This window comes from Odocoileus virginianus, chromosome 13, assembly GCF_023699985.2.
Source record: "Odocoileus virginianus isolate 20LAN1187 ecotype Illinois chromosome 13, Ovbor_1.2, whole genome shotgun sequence".
Classification (NCBI taxonomy): domain Eukaryota; kingdom Metazoa; phylum Chordata; class Mammalia; order Artiodactyla; family Cervidae; genus Odocoileus; species Odocoileus virginianus.
In genome coordinates, this window is record NC_069686.1 from 54433655 (window position 1) to 54461436 (window position 27782).

The 27782-nt window shown below is 39.2% G+C and overlaps 1 protein-coding gene across 10 annotated transcripts in view; it reads left to right on the top strand.

Annotated features, from left to right (window-relative positions):
* The window catches only part of NCKAP5 (NCK associated protein 5), a 1117154-nt gene that overhangs the window by 901575 nt on the left and 187797 nt on the right, over nucleotides 1-27782 (top strand). For all 10 annotated transcript variants that reach the window (XR_011491008.1, XM_070476293.1, XM_070476296.1 and 7 more), the window contains one exon: nucleotides 6094-6213. Coding sequence is in view for 9 of the 10 variants with exons in the window: in XM_070476293.1 (XP_070332394.1) it covers nucleotides 6094-6213 (120 nt within the window). In the remaining variant the exon portion in view is untranslated. The remainder of the gene's footprint in view (nucleotides 1-6093; nucleotides 6214-27782) is intronic.

Genomic DNA, 27782 nt, shown 5'->3' on the forward strand with positions numbered 1-27782 from the left:
AAAATTGCTACAAAAAGACTAAAATTTCTTTTTAATTAAGAGCACAATATCGGAAATGAGATGTACTCCAAAAGAAGATGAGAAACCTAATTCTAAAGAGTGATATAGCTGGTACAGAGTGAAAAACAGAAATCTTGAGTGAATTATCTAAGACACACACATAAACACACACACAAATCCTTGAGGTGAAATTATAGTCATAACCATACAGTTATGGAATATATCATTTGTTGTGACACAAAAGCAAATCTCCCATGACTTCTGTTCCTCCCTCAGCAACCAAAAAAGTATTTTGCTGGTATACTGTGAATTGGCCCTGATAAGCATCTTGAAGTCACAGAGTATATTTCCTTTCTAAGTACTGATAGGAAAAAAAAATTATTTCTATAAATTTAGCAGTTTCTGTTAAATGTATTGATACATATCATGTCCTAGTAAAGTAATTCAGTTTATCTCAAAAATCTATGGTTCTCTTAAGAGAGCTGACTATTCCTCCTTTAGATCAATAACATTAAAGTGACAATATTAAACACAGCTCAGTTCCAATTATGCCTCCAAATCATAGGTCCAAGCCTGTAAGGGCAATCAGTAATCTGAGCCAAACTCATATTTTTGCCTGAAATACATTTTGTCTTCATTTAGACAATTACACACACTGAAATTTTAACTCTTCTATGTTCTTTTTTAATTCTTTTTTTTTTTTTCCACTAACACAAAGTTGGAAGAAAGGCATTTTTCCCTCTAGTTATTTTACAGTATATCAACAATCTTGGTCTTATCTTCATGTTCTTTAAAATAACCAAATATTCATGGTATTTTTTAATTTTCCAACAAGAATTAAGGCTCTTATATGGTGAAATCTAGCAACACAGCCATACAGATAGAAGCAGAACACAATTTTGTAGCTTTAAACTAAAAGAACTCCCAACTTCCATGTATTTCCCTTGTAGAAAGAGCAGTTGGGCCATCTGGGTCCACTTTTCTAGCAATGGTGTGCGTAGGATCTGGTTTCCTTAGAGTCTGTTTATATTTACTGTGCACTTATAAGGAATCAGACTCCACGTCTAGCACTTTAAATGCAAAATCATTTGGTTTTCACCACAGTCTTGTGAGTAGGACGATGAAGATAATTTCCCCATGGTTCCAATTGCTATAAGTGGCAAAGCCCACGTGTTAACCTGGGGTTTTTGCACTCATACTCCATGCCCTTATCCTTTGCACCATTCAGCTTCCACAATCCCTTTCAGTCACTTAATGTTTTCCCCACTGTAGTTCAGCAAGCAGGGAAACACTGTGAAATTCAACAGATGGGTTGAAATCCAATCATTAGTCATATATGATTGCAAGAAATAAAGGGGCAATGTCACAGGTGGATTTCTTAAAACTTCTGGAAGCATTGCCAGCCCTTGCTAGCAAGGACATCCAGGATCTGACTTGCATGAAGTCAAAACTGACTGTAAATTTGGAGCTCTTTCCAAATCAAGCTTTCTCAGAATCAGTCTTATTTTTGGATGATAGAATTTCCCAACTGCCAGAGACCTTAGTGAACATTTAATCTTGAGCTTGTCAACTAGCTTTGATAATAGGCTCAATTTACTGTAATTACACAAACTGTTTAGCCATCACCCAGATTAAAAATGTTTTAATCTGAATGCCTTTTGGATGAAGGCTTCCAGTATTAGTTTGCCATAAGACTCAGCACTCCCCATTGATTAGAACTGGCCTGATTCAGTGACACAATTATGTTACCTGTCTTAACGTTTTAAGTGTTTGATGTTGAGGTCCTTGATTGGTCTGAGATGTGAACAATCTTTTCCACCAGTGGCTTTTTTTTTTTTTTTAACTGAAGTATTAGCATTCTTAGGGCTTCCCTTATAGCTCAGTTGGTAAAGAATCTGCCTGCAGTGCAGGAGATCCAGGTTCGATCCCTGGGTTGGGAAGATCCCCTAGAGAAGGAAATGGCAACCCACTCCAGTATCCTTGCCTGGAAAATCTCATGGACAGAGGAGCCTGGTGGGCTGCAGTCCATGGGGTCGCAAAGAGTCGGGCATGACTGAGTGACTAATGCAACAACATTAGCATTCTTGGAAGAGGTAGGGATATGAGTGATGGACACTGAAAAGGATTGTGACAAGGAGGGGCTGGTGGATGTGGTGTCCAGTACGTCTCAGGGAAGGACTGAGGTGGTGGCCCTTGACAAGCCATCTTGCAAAGAAGCTGAGGCATCCCTTGTCTTGAAAGCCTGGTTTTGTGCAGTAACTCCATTTACAGATGAGGGAACTTGAGGCATAACCAGAGTAAGTGACTTCCTCAAGATCATGTGGGTAATAAGGACCAGAGTCCAGGCCCTTTAACTCTCAACCCAGTGTATTCCCATAATACACACACACTACCTCTGAAATAGTTATACCAGTATAATAGCACTTTACATAATAAAATCAAATTTCAATAGCTTTGAACAATAATCTAGTAGTAATATCAGTATACCTCAAGTTTCTAAGCAACCAACATTTTCCTAACTTTCCTTTAGCCTGGAGCTGGTAATGATTTTGCTCTAAGTGCATAAAGTAACCATACCCCATAGCATTGAATAGCAGCGAATCCAGAATCTCGTTCAGCCCCAAGCACAGAGGAAACTTGTTAGGAGTGCTATGTGTGGATCCTCCAGGGAAGTTGGGCATGGGATCATTAAGATACACAGGACCCTTTTAGACCAGTATACGACATTGCTGAGTATATTTTCCCCACACATCCAGCTGTAATGTCTTACTTTGTTTTCAGTTGAGAGTGGCATGCAGATTACAAATAAAACCGGCTATTTCCTTGAACTCAAAAGATTACTGCACTTGCTTACATGAGATGAAATGTAATCAAATCTTTGGCATTGTTTACTTCTTGATAACAATTATACCACACATTCCCTTTTTTTTGCTTCAAAAGACACAATCATATATTTTATTTTCAGTGAGGTCCTCCTCTTGAGACCTGAGACGTACTAGGGGGTCAGAGAAAAAGAAGGGTTGTGCGTGAGGGCAGATGGTCCAGCCCTTATGGGGAGCCATGATCTCAGAGGCTGGCATCTAAAGAGAAAAGTTCTTTAGTTTCTAATGCCTTTCTTGGGAGGCATAGTGTAGTTCCCGTCTCTGTAACTGACAGAGTCAGCATTAATGGTTCTTTCACCCAGCCTCAAAATGTCCTATGCACCTTTATGTCAGTGGGTTCTCATTGTGAGCCCAGAGGAAGAAAAGACGGCCAGCTGACACTCTCTGCCCAGGTCTCACTGTAGTAGTCAGAAAAGTTGTTGTTTTTCTCTCTTTCCATCTATCCAGTCTGGTTGACTTATGTGTATGCACATGGGCACACACATGGTTTTGATTACAGTTTCTTGGGATGAGAGCTGTCTGGCATCATTTACCATCCACAGCTTGAGTGAAGAAAGGAAGAATGTTAGAACAACTCAGAATATTCTTTAATGTGTACAAATTTTCTCTGCAGCTCATGTCTATTGGTCAGTGATGATAAGACCTGCATCACATTTCTAAAGCCCTTTGTTTCCCCCCCTACTCTGTAGTGATCTAGATAAGCCAAGAGTGATAAATGGTTCTCAAGGTCAATAAATTGTGTTCCTGCTAATGAACTTTTACTGCCTTAAGTAATAGTAATGGCCATGGAAATTTGGGCACTGGTACAAAAACTCGTTATAGAATATATTGATTTTTTCTTTTTTTTTTTTAAACTCATCTGAAGAGATCTTTTCAACTTATTTTCAGTTTTGCTGCTAAAAACATGCTGGTATTCCTTACAAGTCCCCTTTCTCCTTGCAAATCCACACTTATATGCTTCTGTTTCCACCCCTCCCCCTGAAAGTGAGAATGATTGTGTTTTCCCACCCAATAGGTACTATTAATATTTATTTACCTCACAGTCAAGTTTTATTAATTGCTTAATTAGCAGTAGTGAAAACAATTAGTGTTTGGGAGCAGGGAGTGTTATATACATGCTAAGAGCAAAAATTAGCATAAGTGAAACACAGAGGTTGAATCTAAATAAAGACAACAAATCTAGCCTTTTAATGTGAGCGGTGCTGAGGCTCCAAAAGAGCCTCTGGCAAGTGGCATGTGTGTGTACGGGTGCATACACCCACGGCCCCTACTTTATAGCCGCTGCCCTCCTAGAGCTTATACCTGTGTGCCTTGCTCTGACATGACATTCCTTTGCTCTGCTCTTCATTAGTAGGCAGCCATCAGTTGAAAACATCCTAAGCATAGGCTTCCTATTTACCTAAAAAGGTGAGGGGAGTATAAGCTATGCATTGAGCTATTATACCATGCGCTGTCTCTTTACCTTCTGTAAATAGATTGGATAAGCCTGGAAATGATGATGCACCTCGGGTAAAGCCTCGGAAGATTTTAATAGATCTCTCTGTAGCTGCACACTCAGGTTGCCACCTGCTTATGTATGGCTCACACCTACTCACCTCTGTGACTCGGGGAGCAGAGCTGTGGGCTGGCACCCTGTCTTGCTTGCAGAGCCTTAAGTAAGATCTTAGTTGCCCTTAGTTGCCCAATCTGTAGTTGCCCCACATCAGAATATATAGATGGATAAACTAGTAGTATATCCCACCATCACTAGAGAGTAAAAGAATTCACTATCATCTTCCCCTTTAACAACATAATCACAGAAGTTTACTAAGTTCCTACCACTCTGTGGGGTCCTGTACTAGAGGATGAAAGAAAAGTGTCAGACAATATGCTTATGCTGGTGTTTCTGTATCTTCTTATGCTTTTTGAGGAACATGTTACCTAATTGACAACAGTAAGTCCAAAGCTTGAAAGAAAATCAACACAAAGTTGTATGTGACATTAATTAAATGTCACAGAAGAAGCATTGAGGGCTTACTGGAGTTCAGAAAAGGGAGCAGATAGAAGTGGAGGATGCCAGGTTAAAGCATCAGGAAGGAGACAGAATTTGAGCTGGATGCCACCCAAAGAGCCAGACTTGGACTGGAAGAATGAGGAGGTGGATGAGCTTGGACTGGAAGAATGAGGAGGTGGATGAGAAGCCAGAGGGAGGTGAGGCAGGAAGGATGGGGTCAGAATGCATGGCACTTTCGAGAACAAGACCCTTGTTCTTCACATGGTAAAAGCAGAAGCCTGTAAAAAAAAATCATGAAATAGTGTAAGATAAAGTTTGAAATACAGCATAGGGTCAGCTTTTGAAGAACCTTGCCTTAGGGCTTTATTCTACCTGGTCTTTCTTGAACCTCATCAGAGGATGTAGACATGTCAGTACAAGTATCTTAATTGTAAGTTTGTTTGGAAAGAAGCTCCTTGGGATTCCAGAGAATCCTAAAGCTCTGTTTTCTCAGCTCCCCTCATGAAAGCTGGGGGAGAGTTCTCGGTGGTGTTTGAACTATTATTCAAAAGAGCTGCTCTAAGGGGATGCCGAGGTATGGTTCTTCCACTTCTTCCCCAGCACTGAGACCAGAACACCCCCAAAAGATACGGAAATCCACTAGTGTAGAGGATGGGAAAGTTCCAGGCAGCCTTGTAAGCCTTCACTTCACAGATGCTTCACTCCATCTAAATGCATCACTGATTCGATTAGCAACCGCATTGAGAATTTCAGCTCGTTTCCACAAATGACAGCGAAGGGCTCCATCAAAAGTGATAGTTTCTTTAGTTCATCAAATCTCTATTCACTGCAAAAACATTACTGTCCTTGTGGCTTGTGCTTGATGACTGCTTTTATGAAGACAGTGAAAAGGCCAAATATATAGGTGGAAGCTTAAATTGACTTTATATTGCTGAGATTTACCATCTTTAAAAATAGTATGCTAGATTAATGCATTTCTGATTTCAAGGTGCTGTTTTGTTGTTGTTTTTTTTATATATTGGCTTTCCTGAACATAATAATTCTATCGGACAATGGGCTGTGGAAGAAAATATTATGTGTGATTTATTTCTGGGAGTTTGAAGACTAAAAATACTATTTTTTACTAATGTGTCTGAAACAGCAGGTGAATATGGTTATAATATGCAAAACTATCTTTCAATTATAGACTTTTTTTCCCTTTCATTGTGTTTTTTGCAGGATCTGAGGGAGGAATGTGTAAAGTTGAAAACGAGAGTGTTTGATTTGGAACAACAGAATCGAACGTTAAGCATCCTTTTCCAACAGCGAGTCAGACCAACTTCTGATCTCCTCCTCCAGGTATGTGTTTTTGTGGAAAACAGTCTTTGCTACTGAAATGCTGTTGACAAGAAGTGACTTAAGTTCAAAAGTTACCACTGTCTTCATGGTGGTACTTCAGAACATCCTTCAGAACAACTTCAGAACATCCATTTTCTCTGCTCTCAAGGGGTGTCGTTAAAATTGAACGTCTCTTAAATCTCTGACTCGTTAAAGATAATTTTGGTAAAGAAATGCATCAACAAACAATAAACAGGTAAAAGGGAACAATCAGAGGTATCATCTGGTTAACTCAGTGAAACCGGGAAATGGAGTCAGAAAATAATTGATTGCTTTGGGAACCTTAGTACCTTTGCACTCCATGATGAGCAAGGTAGAGTTTTATGTAATGGCCAAAGAGCATTTCTTTATTTCAAACACTCTGTAATAAAAAAAAAAAACAGCCAGGGTTTGTTGTGCTTTTATATCTCTGTCTATGCCGCCTGCCTCCTCACAAGCTAAGACTTCCTCCACTGTGCCGCAGTATTTTACAGGTTCTGTTTGTCTAAGTGTCTTCACCAAACTCTTTCAGTTGCCTTTATAACAGGCAAAGTCATGGAAAGTCAGACCATTTGAATCATTTTAAAGGTGTCCCTGAGAAAGCGCTAGAAAATATATCTGAGTGCAGGAAGACACATGGATTGGCAGAGGGGTCTGGAAAGCTGATATTTGCCATTGCCTATTTTTTTAAAAAAATCCTCTTAATGTGCATATTTGCTCAAACAAGCTCCAGTGAGCCTTGCTCAGAGCCCTTTTGAGACCAAGCTGGCATGGAGTATGTGGGGTTTCACAGGGGCAGTGCACGGTGTGTGAAGGATAAACCCCAGCTGCGAGATATCGTCTAGACTAGCCTGGACAGTACTGTAGCCACTAGCCAAATGGCGCTATTGAAATTTTAAATTAAGTTTCTACTTCAAACTCATCAGATTGCAGGTGTTGAAAAGCCACACATGACCAGCAGCTACCATATTAGACAGTGTTTGTATAGAACATTTCTGTCATCTAGAAAGTTCAGCATGTTTCCAGATGGTTGAGACGGTGTTGCTAATTTACCCTCGAACTTTGGCACAAGCGTCTTCACCGGACTCCTCAGGGAAACAATGAGAAATTGTAGTTCATGTCAGAGAAAGACAGATGTTTGGTAAAGCCTCTCTTCAAAATGTAACCCCCCCCACACACAAATGAAAAGAGCTCTCAATTGTAACATAGATCTCATCTCTTAAATTAATTTTCTCCCTGCTTTATCTATTAGTGCTTAATTCATAATTTATGGGTCACAAATTGTGTGGAAAAAAATCATCTCTCTCTGTTCTGTTTCCTGATCCCAGCCACGATAAATGTTGATCAGAGAGACCCTTGCATCTGTAAAAAGTTGTATCTCATTTGCTCTCTTATAATCAAGATCCAATATTGTAATTACTTTGAACAGTTGTTGCATGTTCATGAGTTTTTCCGTTTTGCTTGTTTTAACTTGAGGCTTTTCTGGAATAATTTTTAAGGATCTCTAGTCCCTGCTTGGGATGGGGGAGCATGGTGGGCTGCTGTCTATGGGGTCACACAGAGTCGGACACGACTGGAGTGACTTAGCAGCAGCAGCAGTCCCTGCATATGAATCATGTTTATTTTCGCAGTAGGCACATGTGCCATAGATATTTAAGCTGTTTCATTAGCTATCACAAATTTCTTAAATACACATCCAAATGGCAGAGGATGGTGTTTCTTCTAACAATAGAACTCAGTATTTATTCATTGGGTGTTTTCCACCAACACACTGTTTCTCCCCAAATAGATCTCCTTTCCAGGAGCCATTCTAATTTAAATGAAATTTGTAAAAGACAGGATGACAATATTAGTAGTTCTGCCAGGTAGAATAATAAGGGCGATGTCTGCCTTCTAACATGTAAGAACTCACAATCATAGACAAAGTTGCTGGCTTTGCAGGTGGTCTGTTCCTCATGTGACCTGTGATTTTTTTTTTCTTTCTGATGGCATAAATGCGTATCATGGAGCACGGGCTAAAGTAGAAGCAATTTGAGTTTGCTTTGCCTTGCGAGAACCTGTGGAAGCTCTGTAATTATTTGTTGAATGAAATAAATGACCCAGATTCATTCTATAAGCTGGAGAGTTACTTTACATACACTTAAGAGAGGTTTACACGCTGCCTCTTCTGAGTGTTTCCTGTCTGTGTGGATGCTTTGGAACTATGCAACTATGCTGGTCCAGCCCAGTCTGTTGGAGGGCATGGCTGGTGAGTGCAGCAAATCCATCAGTATGCCTGGTCCTGAGTATGATAGATGTTTTAGGTTCTGCCCATGGACTACAGGTTCAGTACAATTTTTCATCCTATCTTAAAAAAACTGCATTAGTTGTCATCTGCTGAATACAGTCTAATGATTCTGTGTAATCTAAGTAGCTACCTAAAGAGAGATACAGAAAGAAGATTATTGAACACATTGTGAGTTTAGTAGATACATTGTAAGTAATGGAAAAGAAAATAATTTATAAAAATAATTAATTCTTTGTCCCTCAAAAATAGAGAATGAGAGGGTTACCTGGATATTATCTAGCATATTCTGACGTAGGAGGAATAAAAAGGGTTAGTTCTAAGGGTTAATTGTCAGATTCTCGGAAACTTACAAAGAGAACCAGGTCGGTGATGGGAAAGAAAAGAAGCCTAACCTGAAATTTAAATCTTAAGAATGGTCATAAACTTCTCTGTTGGTTCCAGTTTCCAGTAAAGCATCTCTGGGACTATGGAAAGTAACAAATCAGATTAAGAAGTTCCTTTATATTAAAAGAATTTTCTAAATTCTAATGAACTAAGAAACTGGTATAGCAAATAAAATCCAAAAGTAACATTCTTAATGGAATTGGAGTCTCTATCTTTATTCGAACTTACTGGTCAGATTAAATAATGCTCACCTTTGCCACTTAAAAATCATATTAAATAACACTGTCAATTTACTGGACTAGCAGAGAGCTCTCTGCCAAGAATACTTCTCTGACCAGTTGAGTTATAAATGAGTTATGTTTGTAACTCATTCTCACATGACTATCATTTGTCTTGGTAATTATGTGATTTTAAGTACATTATAAACCAATGAAATGTGGTGAAAAAAGAACTGTTTCTATAAAACAAAGTTGAATGCTTCAAAAGCATGTAAAGGCATATCTCTGAAAGAGTGGGATCAAATAATATTTGTGTCTAATGCAAAAACAAAAAAAAAATTGTGGGAGATGGGAAGTTATATTAAATGTAGAAGCATGATGCATGCAAGTTGCTTCTCAAGTGGTTTTAAGTTCTTGTTCCACTGTTAAGAAAAACAAAACCTAGCATATGTTTGATGCCAAAATAAGACATTGGAAGATTTAATAATAGGATCCCTGGAAAAGAAGCAGCCTTGGCCCTACTAAAAAAAAGAATGTTATTTAACAAGCACATAGTGCTTATGATGTCAAATACTGTTCTCCAACCTTTGCAGTGTTCATCAGTGTACTCTCCATTATAGTCCTGTGAGGTAAGAACTACATCTGCACCCATTTTACAGATGGGGACACTTAGGCACAAAGAGCCTGTGTCACCCAGCGGTAATTGACAGAGTGGAGATTTAAGTTCATGGTCTGGGTCCAGTTGCTCACTTTGCATGGAGCACAAGTGGACTTGAGGATCATTTTCTGATTCTCTATGCTGACATTTTGATTAACATTTTGATTAACCACTTGTGATCAAATCAGATCCGAGGGCTTCTGCAGTGTAGTCGCAGTAAGGAGCCTAGCATATTTACACATTTCTGAAAGCCTCTTGCTTTGTGGCATTCACACCTTTCCCCTCTCTCGTGTGTCCTGCCCTGTCTTCTTTTGGATACCTGTATTATCATTATATTGATAGGACATTATTCTCATATTTTCTGCTTAACACAGTTTTCTTTTTCTTTTCCTTTCATCTGATATTTCAAAGGGTCCCATACTCATATCTTTGGACCAAAATAGAAAGCAAAGAATGTTATAGTGTAGATTATTCTCACAAACAGTTGAGAACCTGACAACTTAGAACCACGGTGTAAAAATCTGCTGTCACTTCTGAGGGTGTTGACTTCTTTTTGCTAGTGTTTTGTTTTATATTATTATTTCAGATGAGACAGTTTTTAAAACTCTTCTTGTGCTTCTGATGTATTTTTCCTTCCCTGAATTTATTTTCAGAGTGTAAATCTCTCCAAGAGTCTTATTTGGACACTACACAACACACTCACCTCTCCACCCTTCCTTAAGCAATGAAACCAGAACTGGTTTTCTGAGAACCAGTCTAATTCTCCTGCCATTCAGGGGCCTTCCAGAGTCATGTTGGTCCTCACTGAACTTCCCCTCTGCTGGAGCTTCCACAGTATTGGTAATCTATACCACAGTATAAGCAGTTCATTCATTGTCCTGTATACAATTCAGTTCAGTTCAGTCGCTCAGTTGTGTCCGACTCTTTGCGACCCCGTAAATCACAGCATGCCAGGCCTCCCGTCCATCACCAACTGCTGGAGTTTACCCAAACTCATGTCCATCGAGTCAGTGATGCCATCCAACCATCTCATCCTCTGTCGTCCCCTTCTCCTCCTGCCCCCAGTCCCTCCCAATATCAGGGTGTTTTCCAATGAGTCAACTCTTCCCATGAGGTGGCCAAAGTACTGGAGTTTCAGATTCAACATCAGTCCTTCCAATGAACACCCAGGCCTGATCTCCTTTAGGATGGACTGGTTGGATCTCCTTGCAGTCCAAGGGACTCTCAAGAGTCTTCTCCAACACCACAGTTCAAAAGCATCAATTTTTCAGCACTCAGCTTTCTTCACAGTCCAACTCTCACATCCATACATGACCACTGGAAAAACCTTAGCCTTGACCAGATGGACCTTTGTTGGCAAAGTAATGCCTCTGCTTTTTAATATGCTGTCTAGGTTGGTCATAACTTTCCTTCCAAGGAGTAAGCGTCTTTTAATTTCTTGGCTGCAATCACCATCTGCAGTGATTTTGGAACCCCAAAAAATAAAGTCTGACATTGTTTCCACTGTTTCCCCATCTATTTCCCATGAGGTGATGGGGCCAGATGCCATGATCTTAGTTTTCTGAATATTGTATGCAATTATGGAATCCTAATTCCATATGGAATCCTAAATCCATATTCCAATGTGGAATTATGGAATCTTTCATGGTACTGATGGTGGAGGTTACACAGTGGAGCCCCCTTAACTCGGGATGTCATGTTAACTTTTATTTCACCTAAATAGAAATCTCTTGAGGGTAGCAGCTATGCTAAATGTAGCATTTTACCCACCCACAGTATAGTTCATAATACATATTCAGTGTGTGCTTTGATGGCTTAACCTTAATTCAATATATTTTAATGCACAATATTAAATTGGGAGTGGTGTTTCTTTCTGTTTGTTTTTTGTATGCAACAATCTAATTGCCTTTATTCTTCTAGCTTAATTGAGGTATAACTGACATATAACATTGTATATGTTTAAGGTATACAATATAATGATTTGATATATGTATATATTGCAAAACAGACATTACAATAAGTCTAATTAACATCTATCACTATGTACAGATTTTTTTTCTTATAATGACGGCTTTTAAGATTTCCTAGTAGATTTCAGATATGCAGTGTAGTATTATTAACTATGGTCACCATGCTGTACATTACATCTCCAGAACCTATTGATCTTAATAACTGGAAGTTGGTACCTTTTTATCCCCTTTATCAGTTTCCCCAACTACCCATCCCCCACCAATCTGTTCTCTCTGTTAGTTTTTTTTTTAACTCCACATATCAGTGAGATCATGCAATTTTTACTGTCTGTCCAAATTATTTCACTTAGTATAATGCCCTCCCAAGTCCAGCCATATTGTCATAAGTGGCACAATTTCATTCTTTTTCATGGCTGAATAGTGTTCCATTATCTAAATATATAAATTTATAAATATATCTCTAAAAATATATAAATATATCTTATAAATCAAAAATAAACATACCATATATAACTCATTTTCTATCCATTTATCCATCTATGAAGACAGGTTTGGGCTCTTTGGCTGTTTCCCCATTTTGGCTCTTACAAATAATGCTGAAGTTAACATGATGTACAGATAATCACTTCTTTGGTATAGTGATTTCATTTCTCCTGAGTGTATGCCCTTAACTGGAATGGTTAGATTGTATGGTAGTTCTGTTTGTAATTATTTGAATCATATCCATACTGTTCTCCATTGCGGCTATACCAATTTACATTCCTACTAACAGTATACAGGGCTCTTTTTTCTCCACAACCTTAATAGCACTGTTATCTCTTATTTTTTGATAATGCATTCTAACAGGGGTAAAGTGATAACCCATTTGATTTTGATTTGCATTTCACTAATGAGATGGCTGGATGGCATCACCAACTCGATGGGCATGAGTTTGAGTAAACTCCGGAAGTTGGTGATGGACAGGGAGGCCTGGCATGCTGCAATTCATGGGATCGCAAAGAGTCGGACACGACTGAGCAACTGAACTGAACTAAACTGAATGATTAGTGATGTTGAGCACCTTTCTGTGTACCTGTTGGTTCTTTGAATATTTTCTTTGAAAAAGGGCTTATGTCCTTTGCCCACCATTTAATTGGCTTTGATATCTTGCTTTTGAGTTATATGAGTTCCTTATTTGCTTTAGATATGAACCCCTTACCAGAAATGTGACTTGCAAATATTTTCTCCCATTCTGTAGTTTGTGTTTTTATTTTGTTGATGGTTTCCTTTGCAGTGCAGAAGCTCTTTAGTTTGATGTAGTCCCACTTATTTATTTTTGATTTTGTTGCTTAAACTTTAGGTGTCATGTCCAAGAAATCATTGCCAAGAGCAATGTCCAGGAGGTTTTCTTTTTTTTTTTTTTTCTGTATGATTTAATCTAGGAATTTTATAGTTTCAGGTCTTATATTTAAGTCCTTAATCCATTTGAGTTAATTTTTGTGAGTGGTATAAGATAGGGGTTTAGTTTAATTCTTTTAAATGTGAATATCCAGTTTTCCCATCACCATTCATTGAAGAAGATTTCTCCACTGAGCATTTTTGGCTCTCTTGTCAGATATTAGTGACCATATCATGTGTGGATTTATTTCAGGATTCTTGATTCTGTGCCATTGCTCTGTGTGTCTGCTTTTATGCTGGGACCATGATGTTTTGATTTCCATTGCTTTATAATGTAATTTAAAATCAGGATGTGTTATGCTTCTAACTTGGTTCTTCTTTCTCAGGACTCCTTTGCCAATTAAGCATCTTTTGTGGTTCCAAACAAATTTTAGGATTTGTTTTCTATTTCTTAAAAAAAAAAAAAAAATGCCACTGGAATGTTGATAAGGGCTGCATTGACTCAATATATGACTTAAGTAGTATGGACATTTTAATGATATTAATTTCTCCAATCTGTGAACTCAAGATATATTTCCACTAATTTGTGTCATCTTCAGTTTCTTTCATTAGTGTCTTATAGTTTGTATTGTAGAAATATTACATCTCCTTTGTAAGATTTATTCCTAAGTATTTTATTCTTTTGAATACTATTGTAAGTTTTGTATCCTATAACTTTATTCAATTCATGATTAAAGATTTTTATGCAGTTCTTATGTTTTATAGATATGGAATACCACTGAGTATGATACTAGCTGTGGGTTTATCATATATGATGTTTTTATGTTGAGTTATAGCCATTCTATGTACAAGGTGTTGAGTTTTTTATGAATGAATGTTGAATTTTATCAAATTCTTTTTCTGCATCTATTGAGATGATCATAGGATTTAAAAATTCTACCATTAGGATATATCACACTTAATGATTTGCATATGTTTAACCATCCTTCCATCCAAGGGATGAATCCCGATTGATTTTGGTGCATGACCTTTTTAATGAGCTGTTGAAATAAGTTTGCTAGTACTTTGTTCAGATTTTTTACATGTATATACATCAGGGATATTGACCTATAGTTTACTTTTCTTGTAATGTCCATATCTGGCTTTGGTATCCAGGTGATACTGGCCTCATAAAATGAATTTTGGAGAGTTCCCTCCTCTTCAATCTTTTGGAACAGTTTGAGAAGATTTGGCACCAATTCTTCTTAAATCTTTGGTAGAAATTTACCAATGACTATCAGGTCCTAGGCATTTCTTTATTTGGAGGTTTATGTTTATTGATTCAATTGCATTACTCATTCTTTGTCTCTTCAGGTTTTTTGTTTCTTCGTGGTTCATTCTTGGTAGCTTGATTGTTTCTAGGAATTTTTCAATTTATTCTAGGTTGTCCAATTTGTTGGTATATCATTGTTCAAAGTAGTCTCATGATCTTTTGCATTTCTGATGTATCAGTTGTAATGTCTCTTTTGTTTATGATTTTATTTGCTTGAGTCATCTCTCTTTTTTTCTTGGCTAGCCTAGCTAAGGGTTGATCGGTTTTATTTATCCTTAAAAAAAAAAAAAAGAAACTCTTCACTGGATAATCTTTATTATTCTTTTGTTAATATTTTCTATTGTTTTTTTTTCTCTAATTTTTTTTCTAATTTTTATTATTTCCCTCTTCTGCTACTCTTGGGCCTTATTTGTTCTTTATTTTTCTAGTTTCTTAAGCTACAGAGTTATTTATTTGAGAACTTCTTTTGTCTGATGTATGTGTTTATCAGTATAAACTTCCCTCTTAGAATTTCTTTTACTGCCTCTCATAATTTTTTATGTTGTGTTTCCACTGTTATTTTTTTCTCTTTTCAGTTCTTTGGTTCGTTGGTTGTTTAGAAATGTGTTTTGTTTTATTTTAATTCATGCATTTGTGAGTTTTTTGTTGTTGTTTGTTTTTTTTTTCCTGTCTTTATTCTTTAGTTTCATATCATTGTTTTTGGAAAACATCGAGTGTGATACCAGTGTTTTAAATTTACTGACTCATTTTGTGTTCCAACATATGATCTATCCTAGAAACTGATCTTTCCAGTTGAGAAGAATGTGTATTTTGGTGTTGTTAAATGGGATGTTCTGTGTGTGTCTTGTTAGGTCTGTTTGGTTTATAGTATTATTCACATCTACTGTTTCCATATGGATTCCCTACAGGATGACCTATCCACGGTTGGAAGTAAGATATTAAAGTCTCCAACTGTCACTGTATTGCTGCTTATTTTTCCTTTTGCTCCTTTTAGCATTTGCTTCATATATTTAGATGCTTCAATACTGTGTGCATAAATATTTATAATTGCCGTATATTGTTGATTGATTGACTCCTTTATGATTATATTATGACCTGTTTAGTTTCTGCTGGACATTTGTAATTTCAACTCTGTTTTGTCTCCTATAAGTATAGTTAACCCTGCTTTCTTACCGTTTGCTTGAAATATCTTATTATATCCCTTCACTTTCAGTATGTGTGTAGTTACTAAGGTAGTTAGAGCTAAGTTTCTTATAAACAGCATATTATTAACTTTTAAAAAAAAATTATATTCTGTGTCTTTGTATTGGAGAATTTAATCCATTTACATTTAAAGTAATTATTGATAGGTGAGGATTTATTATTGCCATTTTGTTAATTTTTTTCTGATTGTGTTGTAAAACCTTTGTTCTTCTTATTTAATCTTCTTACTGATTAAATTTGTGATTTAATGACTATTGTAGCAGTATGCTTTGTTTGTCATAATCTTTTGTGTAACTACTACAGGTTTTTCCTCTGTAGTTATCGTGAGACTTACATAAAATGTATTTATAACATTCTACTTTAAGCTGATAACAGCTTAATTTCAATAGCATGCATAAAACTCTACACTTTTTCTTCTCCCTTCTCACATTTTAGGTTGTAAGTGTTACAGTTCACATATTTTTGTATTCTATATTCAATAATAAATTATTGTAGTTATGGTTATTTTTCATACTTTTTAAAAAAAAGTTTAAATCTAGAGTTGTAAGTAAACTACGCAACACCATCACAATATTAGATAATCTGACTTTGTCTACGTATATACTGTTATATAACATACAGTTACCAGTGGGTTTTATACCTCCATTCATATACCTTTATGATGTTAGTGAGCATTGTTTTATTTCCTCTGAAAGAACATCCTGTAGCATTTTTTTGTAAAGCAGGTTTAGTGGTGATGTTTATTAGCTTTTGTTTATTCAGTAAAGTCTTCATCTCTCTCACTTCTGGTATTCTTGATTGTGCATTTGAGTATATGATCACCTCCTCCAGATTTTACTGGTTCCTTCCAGCAGAAACAGTCCTTCACCATAATGAATATATTGTTTCTCTTGAGTGTGTCCCCCTAAGCCCCATAGACTTTAATACTCTTTTGATTTTTTGTTTGTTTTTGCTCAAATGACTGGATAATTTCAAAATGACCTATTTTCTGATTCTTTTGCTTGGTTGAGTCTGCTGTTGAAGTTATCTATTGAATTTTTCAGTTTAGACAGTGTATTCTTCAGGTACAAAATTTCTGTTTGGTTTTTTTGGATGGTTTCCGTTTCTTTGTTGAACATCTCATTATGTTTATTCATTATTTTCAAAATTTTATCTATTTGCCTGTGTGACCTTGTAGTTTACTAAACTTCTTTAAGAGAATTATTCAGAATGTTTTGTCAGACAGTGCATAATAGATCTCTATTTCTCCAAGGTTAGTTATTAATATTAGAGCTTTATTAGTTTCTTTCGATGGCATCATGTTTACCTGATTCTTTGTGACCTTTGACTCTTTGCATTGGTATCTGTATATTTAAGAAAGCAGTTTCCACTTACAGATTCCCTTGGTCAGAGGGCTTCCCTGCTAGCTCAGATGGTAAAGAATCTGCTTGCAATGCAGGAGACCTGGGTTTGATCCCTGGGTCGGGAAGATCCCCTGGAGAAGGAAATGGGAATCCACTCCAGTATTCTTGTCTGGAGAATTCCATGGATAGTCCATGGGGTCTCAAAGAGTTAGATAGGACTGAGCGACTAACACTTTTTTCAGTTTTAGTCAGAATCAGTCCTTCATCTGCCAGTTCGTCTTGGGAGTCTGAAGATGCTACTTGCTACCAGGTCAGATGGTAGCATCCTTGGACCAGTGGAGCTTGCTATCAGGGTCTCTGTTTGGATGAAGCCGCTGCCTGAGCCCTGAGTTCAGGAGTGCCACTGACGGGGAATAGTTGACTAGAACTGCTGGTTTGATTCTTGCTCAAGTGCAGCCGTAGAATGGGCTCCAGAGTTGCTTATATTCGCTTTCCAGGATTCCTAGTTTGGCACTATACTCAGTAGTTAAGAGGTATAGTAAAAATCGCTTCCCTACCTGGCCAAGGCTATAGAACAGCTGGTATCTCTCACTGCCTGGGGAACCAAGGTCAGGCAAAACTACTCCCTGAGCTCCCTGGTCAGGCCGAGCTGCTGAGTTGGTTCTGCTGATGAACAGAGCTATTGGCTGGCTTTTCTACTCAGGTGTCCCTGCAAGTGCAGCTAGAAGGTAGGGCACCCAGCCTTCCAGGTGCTCTGGTTATGCTTCCTGATCAGGTGAAACTGAGGGCTATTATTAACAGTCCTGCCTGGTGATGCAGCAAAACAGGCCCCAAGACCAGCACAGCTTGTTGTTTGGGGATCAGATTAGGCAAAATTGTGCATCATGTACTCTGGCCAGATGAGGTCACCAGCTAGGCTCTGCAGGTGGGCAAAGTCACTGGCTGGGATCTCCTCCACCGTTAGCAGGAACTTGGTGTGCTAAGATCCAAGTCCTGGTTACTGTTAGCCCTTCCCCACACCCCCAGCCCGAGCCCCACAGTGTGATAGCCATGGGGCGAGACCCATGTGCCTCCAAGGGAGTAACTCACAACACTGTGCACCTTGGGCTTTCTGTATCTCACTAGAGAAACCATAGGCCCAGGGGTCCTCTCAATGTGCTGCTGGGCCTTCCTGGGGGACGGGGGATGGGATCAGTGTATAGCCATTACTCTTACCTTCTAATGAGGCCTTCTCAATCTCTGTGGTCCAGAGGGGAGTGTCCATCTTACCTACATCTTCTGGGATTTTTACAGGGCTGTCTCACCTATATTGGTGTTGCCTGCTGATCTTCTTGTGAGAGACTAAATTCAGGAATGACTTGTGTCACCATCTTGATGATATCACCCTTGAGGGAGATGCTTCTAACCACAATAAAATTTTGATCTTCTTGGTTCAAAGCCCATGCCTTATTCTGTCCAATTATGTGTATTTTTGTATCAATCCCTTGTACCTAGGCACCCAGTTTATATTTTTAATCCTTTAATTTGTTTCTGAGAAGCAGAGATTTTTTTAGGCATTTATGTTCTTTGTTACCTTAGAACTTGCCGTTGCCAAATGAACACAGCCTCACAGAAGTACCCAGAACTGAACCATCAGCCAGCCCAAAGCCATCTTAGGGTATTTGGCCATTCAGAGAAATTGGAAAATGCTAGTCATATTAAACATATTAAAATGCATTTATTTTGCTTTATGGGACTTTCCATGTGGAGCTGGTAGTAAAGAACCTGCCTGCCAATGCAGGAGACATAAGAGATGTGGGTTCAATCCCTGGGTGGGGAAGATCCCCTGGAAGAGGACATGGCAGCCCATTCCAGGATTCTTGCTGGGAGAATCCCATGGACGGAGGAGCCTAGTAGGCTGCAATCCATAGGTTCACAGAGTCAGACAGAACTGCAGTGACTTAGCATGCATGCGTTTTGCTTTTTGAAAGATCTGCCTGTCTGTCTCTTGGGTACTTTCAGATACAGACAATAAAGTGAGATGGAGAGTAGAAGTCATCAAGGGAGCAACAGAACAATATGGGAAGAAATAGGAGGCATAGGTGAGTGAGTGAGAGGTTGGGTGAAGGATGCAAGAATGGGTCTGAGTTCTGGTTATGGAAGGGTTTCATGCTGATTGACCTGTGCCTCTCTGAAGACACCAGCCATGAGGGAATGAAGAGAAGAGGCAGGGACAGCCATGCAAGTTTAGAGCAGCTACCTGGTTCCCCATCCTGCTTGGCTGTAGGTTTGCCTTATGAGTTTCTGACCTTGAGCTGCTTGTGTGCTGGCCACAGGGCAGCCTCGAAGCCCTGCCCTGTAGACCCACAGAGCAACAGGAGGAGCAGTGGGGTGATGCTTCAGGGATGCTGAGGACTGTCAGGGTCCGGATGGCGGAGTACCCACCAGCAGTGATCTGTCAGCCTGCACGATCAGAAGGACCATGCTGGCTTCATTATGGACACCTGTCAGACATGAAAACGTACGGAGAATGCGCAGCAGAGCTTCTGCCTTGCACGCTGAGCCCTGCAAAGGCCGTTAACTTGTCTGAGGTGCAGAAAGTGGCCTCTCTGAGAATGAAGGGACACTGAAAGATCACACAGCTCCTGCAGGGCAGGGCTTGAAATGAGGTGCTCCACACGAGGTTGGTTTGGAATCAAGTAAGAGCAGCCAAGGAGAAGAGAAAGAATCTTCAGGGTTATGGCACAATGTGATTTTCTCCTCTCCACAATGCATCCAAGGCCCTCTGCGGACTTGCTTTACCCTCAACAGCCTCATTTTTCTCTTTTTCCCTCACACAGATTCTGTACTCTAGCCAAGCAGAAACACTCTCACTCCACAGAGCATGACAGACACAGGTTTTCCTTCAACTGTTCATTTTTTATGTCATTCCTTCATTCAAAATGCTATTCTACCCACCCTTGCCCCACCCGCTGCCATGCCTCTTTATTCAGTTAACCAGTTCAGAACATCAAAAGTTTGCTGCTGTTAGGGATTCAGTGATAAAATGCATTTCCCAACAGTTCAGTCTGCAAGTGCCATGGAAATAACAGAGTGATATGATGAGGAGCATATGAGAGTCTATAGAGGGTGGGGATGGGCAGAGTAGGGGGTACCCCTATTGGCTGAGGTACCTGGAGAAAACCTAACAAAGGAAGTAGTGCCTCCATGTGCATCTAAACAAGTGAATAGGAGTTTATTAGGTGGATAAAGGAGAGTATAAATGCCAGCCAGAAGGAACAGCCTGTGCAAATATGTGAAGGCATCCTTTCAGTCCTGTTTCTGAATCAATATGCTTTGGAAGTGGTCCTGGAATAACCACCCTGCCTCCCAATCTCCTACACATACCTGGCTCACCAGGTCCCAATCTATATATGTTATTTTTATAATACATTATATATTTTTTTCTTGCATGTTTGTTCTTCGTTCCCAAATCATTTGAGGGATGTTTTCTATTTTTGTTCTTTGATCAATACTCAGGTTTGCTGCTTTATGTGTCGTGGTATGCTTCCTGTCCACATTATTGTTGAGGGTACAGATGGCCTGTTGTAGGGAAGTGAGGGTTGATTCCTACTCTGTACTTGCTTGCTTTGGCTTTTATTTTCAGAAGGACAGGGGCCTTGACTTATTGACCTCTGAACCCTATCAAAGCAAAACTCTAATCCAGTGAGCCTCACTGAATGTTGAGTGCACTGAGCAGACCTCTGGGATGGATGTGAAGGCTTGTCAGCAGAGGTCATGAAAGGAGATGGCTTCACAAAGAAAGTGGCCGGGAGGGGAGCAGGAGGAGAAGGGAGGGGAGCGTGGTCCTCAGGGCACTGTCCACCCGCGAGGAGAAGGCAGACTTTGCGATATTATGTTTAGATATGTCAGCAAAACCAGGGGGCCTTATTTCTCCTTCTGAGTGCATTCTAGTTGTATGGTTGTTTGGTTTAGTTTGGGGTGTGGATTTTGCTCTAGTTTTATCTCTTTCTGATTCCAATGGGACCTCATATGTGGTTTCCCTCTTGGAATTGTTTGTACATCATATGTCTTGGATGAGGGACTGATGTTTCATATAGTTTATGGATGTGGATTTTCTCTCCCGTCCAAAGCCCCTACCCCAAATCTAAGAAGGCACCTGGCTTCCTGTTCTTTGTCTCATCTTAAAACTAGACATATACCAAATATGTGTTAATTGCTTTTAAGAGTGCCTGGATAGCTCTGCGTAAACCACCTGTCACCTGAAACAATGAAAAATGTAATATTGTAAAAGCAACACTGCAAATGGAAATGCTTTAAGGGGCTGAGCCAGGTAAAAGGATAGGCAAGGGAAGCTGTGTACCCAGCTGCCAACTCCCGCCACATGTGACCATGTGGAAATGCTTGTTAGATTTTACCATAGATTTAGACATTTTAAGAAATTGGAAGCGCAAACTTTTGTATTCATTCCCCTGACTTTTAAATGTTGGCTCCCGATTCAACTATTTCATAACACTGAGGAAGCCCAGTAAAACATCTGTGAGCCAGATTTGATCTGAAACCTGCTTTTCTTTTCTTGCCCTAATAATGATGGGTTTTAATTTCAAACAGTATAAATTCTCAGGATGGGCACCAAGCTTTAGAATCATATTCATGAGACATCTAGAATATATTTCTGTATTCATTATTTCAAGAAAAATTCACAGGCCATCTACTGAGGGTGCAGAATTTATCATTTAATAATAAGACATAACATGAACAAACAATTGTGTAGCAGAATAGTAAATTAAACAGCAATATTTACCAGCAGAGGTACTCAGAGGAAGGAGTAATTTTATCTAGGATGTCAAGGAAGCCTTTCAGGAGGTAGTGATGGATAAAATGGGCCTTGAAGGATACAAAGGAGTTTGTTAAGGTAACAGGCAATTCTTAACTAGATTCAGGATTAAGCTTAGTATCAGGGTTTATATTTAGATTAAGTCCAGAGTCTGGTTTTAATTGTGACTAAAAAATTATAAAATTTTCCTCACCTGATTTGGTATTATTTGCCCTTTCCAGTCCCTTCCAACAATATGAGATTAATTCATTGAGCTCTATGGAAAACCATAAGCCTCTGAGGAATCACCATGCTAGTTGAATTCTCTGCCACTGTGACCTTCTACAGCCAATCTTTCTAGCTTTTTGTCTGAGTAGAATCTAGTTCAGCTAAGTTAAGGAAACTGATGAAAAATACAGAGTCTTCTGCTTCTAAAGTTTGTTTTAAGAATTTTAACATTAAAGAACTTTTCAAACCTGAACATAAACCAACATTATATTGAAACAGGCTAAGTGATTGAAATGTAAATTCAGGAAATGTACCTTGTTGCATGTAACCTTCAGGCTATATATATATTTTTTCATATTTCAAACATATAGGAAAGCCTGATAATTCTGAATTTAGTGAATTTCATGCAGTCAGTGTTTATCATAGTAACCTTAAAAGCTCCCACAGTAAAAATTGTTATTAAGCATTACATTTTCATGAATTTTGGATAAATGTAAGGATTTAGAAATGCACGGGATGAAAAGTACTGAGAAAGGCATGGTGATGTTTACCTGGGGATTTGATTATGCAGATTGGAGCATTAATTTCTTGGCACTCAAAGCTGTGGAATGTCTGTTGCTATCAGGGGATGTCACACCCGGGAAATTTTATACCTGGTACTAAAAGATTAAATAACCCGAACTCTGACATGAAAGACCACTGTTCTCAGGGGTGAAAGCAATCTGGCTTTGTCTTCACCTCTCTTACCAAGAGGGCACACTTGTCTGAGACCTGCCTGACATATTCAGGAGCCACTTTCTGGAGTCAAGTAGAGATTCACAATTTATACAGCTCTTAGGAAACTCAGAAACAAGTCTTTTAACTGGTCAGCCTTCAGTGATGATTCATATCCTTGAAGTCCAGGGTCAGAAGAGGGAAGGGATGTTGGGGTATATACCAAGGAGACAGATAGAAGCATCTACAGCCTCTCAGCAGAGCTGACCTACCATGGGCTGAGGCTCCATGAAGAGAAAACTTCAGGCAGGTCTGAAGCTCAGTGCAGCTTGGGATGGTCAGACCCTAGAGATAAATGGGAGTGCCCTTCAACTGTGCGTGGACTACTGAGGTTGCTCAGAAATATGCTAGGACTACGCTCACGATAGCTCCCAAACTGATCAGATGGATGGAGATAAATATTCCCAAGGCAAGATGCTCTCATTTGCTGAGGCACTGATGTGTAGCTTGTGTACTTGGCTGCCCCAGAGCGGTCAGGACCAGCTTCAGGGGCACAAAGACATGCCTTCTCCCACCTGCCACCACTTATACACACACATACACACACAGGCCTAGGTCATATTTTCACACACTCTGATGGAAATGCTTGGACAGGTGTGGGGGTGGGCACCTTTGTAAGACAGGGAAATCAGAGCAGTGTCACCAAGGCTCCTGTTCATAAAACCAGCTGCATTCAATCGAGTTGCAGCAGCCTTTTCTGCCTTTAAAGCAGCTAGTGTCCCTTACCTGGGTCAATTTCTGTTGATCACCATTGGCCCCATGTCTCAGAAGCAAGAACTAAAATAACTCCTGAGTTTTGTACAAAATTTGGAGGTCAGACCTTCAGCGGCACGGAGGCCGCCTGGAATGAGGGATACCACCCTATTGTTCATAGACCCTGTTCGTAGAACAGGGTCTATGAACAGTGTCACTGCTGAGACAGTGCCATTGCTGCCTCATGGTGACCTAAGATGGGGCACTCAAACACATCACCACTGCCTCCAGCCTTGCTCTGTGGCTGATAAATCTCTACCTCACTGTACCTCACAAGCAAGAGTGTAGAAGGACCAGGGTGAACTTGTAAAGTGATGCAGAGTAAATGGAGCAGGGTTGTGCATGCAGAGAAGTCACCCATGAAATTCTGCCAGCGTAGTATGGGCTATATTGAGGCTCCAAGAGAATTTCTACATCTGTCTGGGAGGGGAGGGAAAGTGGCGGGGGCGGGGGTGGGTTGCGGGGTGCCAGGCCTGGTCAAATCTAGAGTTTTCCAAATAGGTATCTCTGATAACGAGGTTGATCTATACCTTATTAGCAGACAGATATCATTTCACTGAACCCTTACTCTTAGTCTGGAGTATTATTACTTTTTAACAAACAGCAATATAAAATTCCTAGAAGCTTTTTGTTCTTAACCAGGGTTGTTCTCCTGGTCCAAAACTTCCTGCCCAAAGTACCCACTACTAGCTCATGCCTTCATCTCCAGTTCTTGCCCCCTAGCTTCCCACAACCTGCATAAGGGAGGGCTGGTGCAGCAACTTTCAGCAAATCAGCCCATTGAAAGACATTTAAGGGTCTGTCTGGACTTGGCAATATGTTACACTGTGGACAAATCGAGTTAAATACGTTTGCATGGTGCCCTTATAATCTGAGTGCTAGACAACACCGTGGTGGGCCTAAGTGATATTTCCACCAAATAAGGACAATGGATCTAATAGCCCAGTAACATGATCAGATCCCTTTCAATAGAAACATATTTATGCCAAGAAATAATAGAGTTAGAATATTATGTCTCAGCTTTCAAGATCATGTATTCTGCCCGCCTCGTTATCTGACACTCAGATTGATTCATGCCTTGGGCAAGGTCGCACGGTCTGTTTAGGGCAGGCAGGACTCAGGAGTCCTAGTTCACAGCCCTCAGCTTTGCTGCTGTGCAGTGGATAATGCTTATGCAACTTACATAAGGATAAGTAAGAACTCACTGTGAGACAAGTGCTGTTAACCTAACAGGCAGCTCTGGGAAATAGTTTAGATGAAGTAGGCTGACTAAACACGCCCACCCCTCCAAGGAGGCATAATGGAAAGGACAAGTGAGGCAGGGAGGGAGGAGGAGTCACTCTGTGGAGGAGCAGAAAGACAGCAAACACTAAACCCCAAGCTGTCTTGGGTTCAAGTCCCAACTCTGCCCAGTGTCTTTGCCTAGGTGACCATGGACAGGCTCCTAAAATTCCAAGAGCCTTCATTTTTCATCTGAGAAAAGGCAATGAAAAATGTCTAAACTGCCTAGTCCACTGACGGTCGCATGGGAGGAGCTGAACCGCTGTTGGATACTTTCCCCCTAGTGATCAGCATCTACGTGACAGGGAAACAGAGGAGGGGCAAAGGGTGATCTTGTTCTTCAGCAAGAATCTGTTTTAAAACTGGCCTGAGGGAATGAGGTTTCAGGCCCCACATTTACTGTATTTAATCAGTTTCTCTTCACTATTGACTTTTGTGGTTGTTGTTTTTGAAGTTTCCTGGGTGTTTGTATTTCTGGAGACTCTCTAGAGATATTAGCTCTAAGTAGATCCTTACAGGCTTTTACCTCTATGCCTCAGAGTGAATGTTTAAGCAAGAGTATGTGTATGAGATGCGCTTAAATTGAATGAATTGGAAATACCCTGGAATTAAGCTGTTTACCTCATCTGCCAGTTAACTTTGAAGGGGAGGACGGTTGTGGCTGGATCACAGAATCCTTTGAGATTCTGAACAAGACAGTGTAAGTTTTCTCCCCACATTCAGAGAAAAAAATTTCTTATAACCTCAAGACCTACAGGGACCTGTGAAGCCTGTCTATTACTTCCTTAAATAAGAAATGAATCCTAAATTAAGATTGAATTCTTGATGGTGGTCTGCATCATAATCTACTTTTATTCATTCATCTTGTGTTAGGCCCTTTCTATTTCATATTCTTCTTTCCTTTAGACCTATTTTGAAACCCTAACAAGGTATGTTGGTTCCCTGAATGTCCACCTTTAAAAATTCAAAGTACAAGCCCCTCTAAAAGTGAGAATTGTTTTCAGGTTTCCCTTTTAATGATTGCATTTCTTTATCAAATAGTTAAATATTGAATGAAGGAATGATAGATAAAGTATCATGTCACAGGAATCGTATTGCATAATAGGTATCTTTCAAGGTAATTTTAATGTGAAGAAAATCAGACTTTCAAAACCAAATGTGTTGTGCATTTCTTGATGTGAGATGCATGCTGATGTTTTCCAGTAAGCCTTGTTCATATTTCCTCGTTCTGTTTGATGTTGTTCAAGACAGGCATTGAGATCCTAGAATTAGCGCACAGATCTCAAAATAATATGAGTGCCAAAAGCCATTACGATGATACTACAGCAGAATTTGCCATAAAAATGGGGAAAGCCGAAATGTAAGAGATAATCGGCAAGCTGACACCTCTGATGTAAAATTATCTTCCCCTTACAATGTTATATCCATTTCAAAAAGAAAAAATAACCGACTGCATTAATTCCATGTGAAAACAGGGCATTTGAGATGTTCCCACATGCCCTTTGTGCAGCTGGGTAGATTGCCACCATTGATTGTTCACTAAGCTTCCAGACTCTTTATTTTAGTAACTAAATGTTGCTGCTGTTCTCAGACCTTGCTGAAACATTGAAGGTCCACATAACATAGTATTCATTGGTGACCCCTCAAAGATGTTTTCTGATGTATCCATCCTTACCCTAATTAAGAGGAAACATTAAACCCATTCCACAATGATTGTGACCCGTTTCTGAAGAATATTTGCTTTATCTCTTCATCCACCCCCTAAATATTCTCTTGTTTCCTTTCCCAGTCACTTCCCCATGATCTCCATCCTCAGGCAACTGCTGATATGCTTTCTGTCACTATAGATTAGTTTTGCCTTTTCAAGAGTTTAGTATAAATTGAATCATATAGTATACACCCTTTGGTGTCTGGCTTATTTTGCTTAGCATGTGTTTGATATGCATCCAGGTAGCTGCTTGTATTAGTTCTTCCACAATGACTTGATCTTTTGATCTGTGATGAGATATGTCATGAGTATTTCCTCAAAGACTTTCCTGGGAATGACCAGCTTTTTGGTAGTAGATGCATTGGGGTCTCAGTTAATAGTTAGCAAATGTCCCCAGGACTTGTTATACTAATGCAGTGTTGCCAAAAGGGAAGATATATGTGTATTTTTAGCTGGATTCTAAGGGAAATAGACAAGTATATAGAAAAGTTAGAACAAGATTTTTGGTGTTAAATATACCCAGGTTCCAGTTCAGTCTTTGCTACTCATTAATATCATGACCCTAAGCCAGTAATTTCATCTCTAAACTTCTGGTATCTCCTCTAAGAAAAACAAAACCCATTATTTACCTCTTGATTGTTGTGTGTGCATGTTTTAGAGTTAAGAGAGTTACCATTTGTAAACATATAGTACAATGTACTAAACTGCAAATAACAGCTAGTTAATTAAATCATTTCTCTATTATTTTTTGCCCCATTTTTTATAATCTTTGCTTCTTTCAGAATGCTTATTGAACTTTGGGGGAGTAATAACTTTTCATTGGCTTTCACTCGCAAGCATTTTGATAACTGCCTTCAGCCATTTTGGATACACTTGTATACTGTTACAATATAAATATGACCCATTTTCTACTTTTTAAAAGTACATAATTGAAAACCAACAGTATTTTCATGGCATGGAAATTTGGTCATTTCATACTCAATCATAAATACTACGCAGACCATTCCATAGAATACTAAAATAGATAAAACTGTGTGTAGAAGCATATATAATATGTAAGAGAGGCACAGTTAAGCCACTGTTATTATGTTAGGAATTATAATAACTGTTCTAGAAGCTAATCTAAGTCTGCCTTTTTCTGAGTACCACATTGTGTGACCTTAGACAAGCTATTTAAATGCTTTAGGTCTCAGTAGGTAAAATGAGGTATTTGTCAAGGAAGCAGGAGTCCTTCTTTCTGATATATTTTGGTTGGTGCTG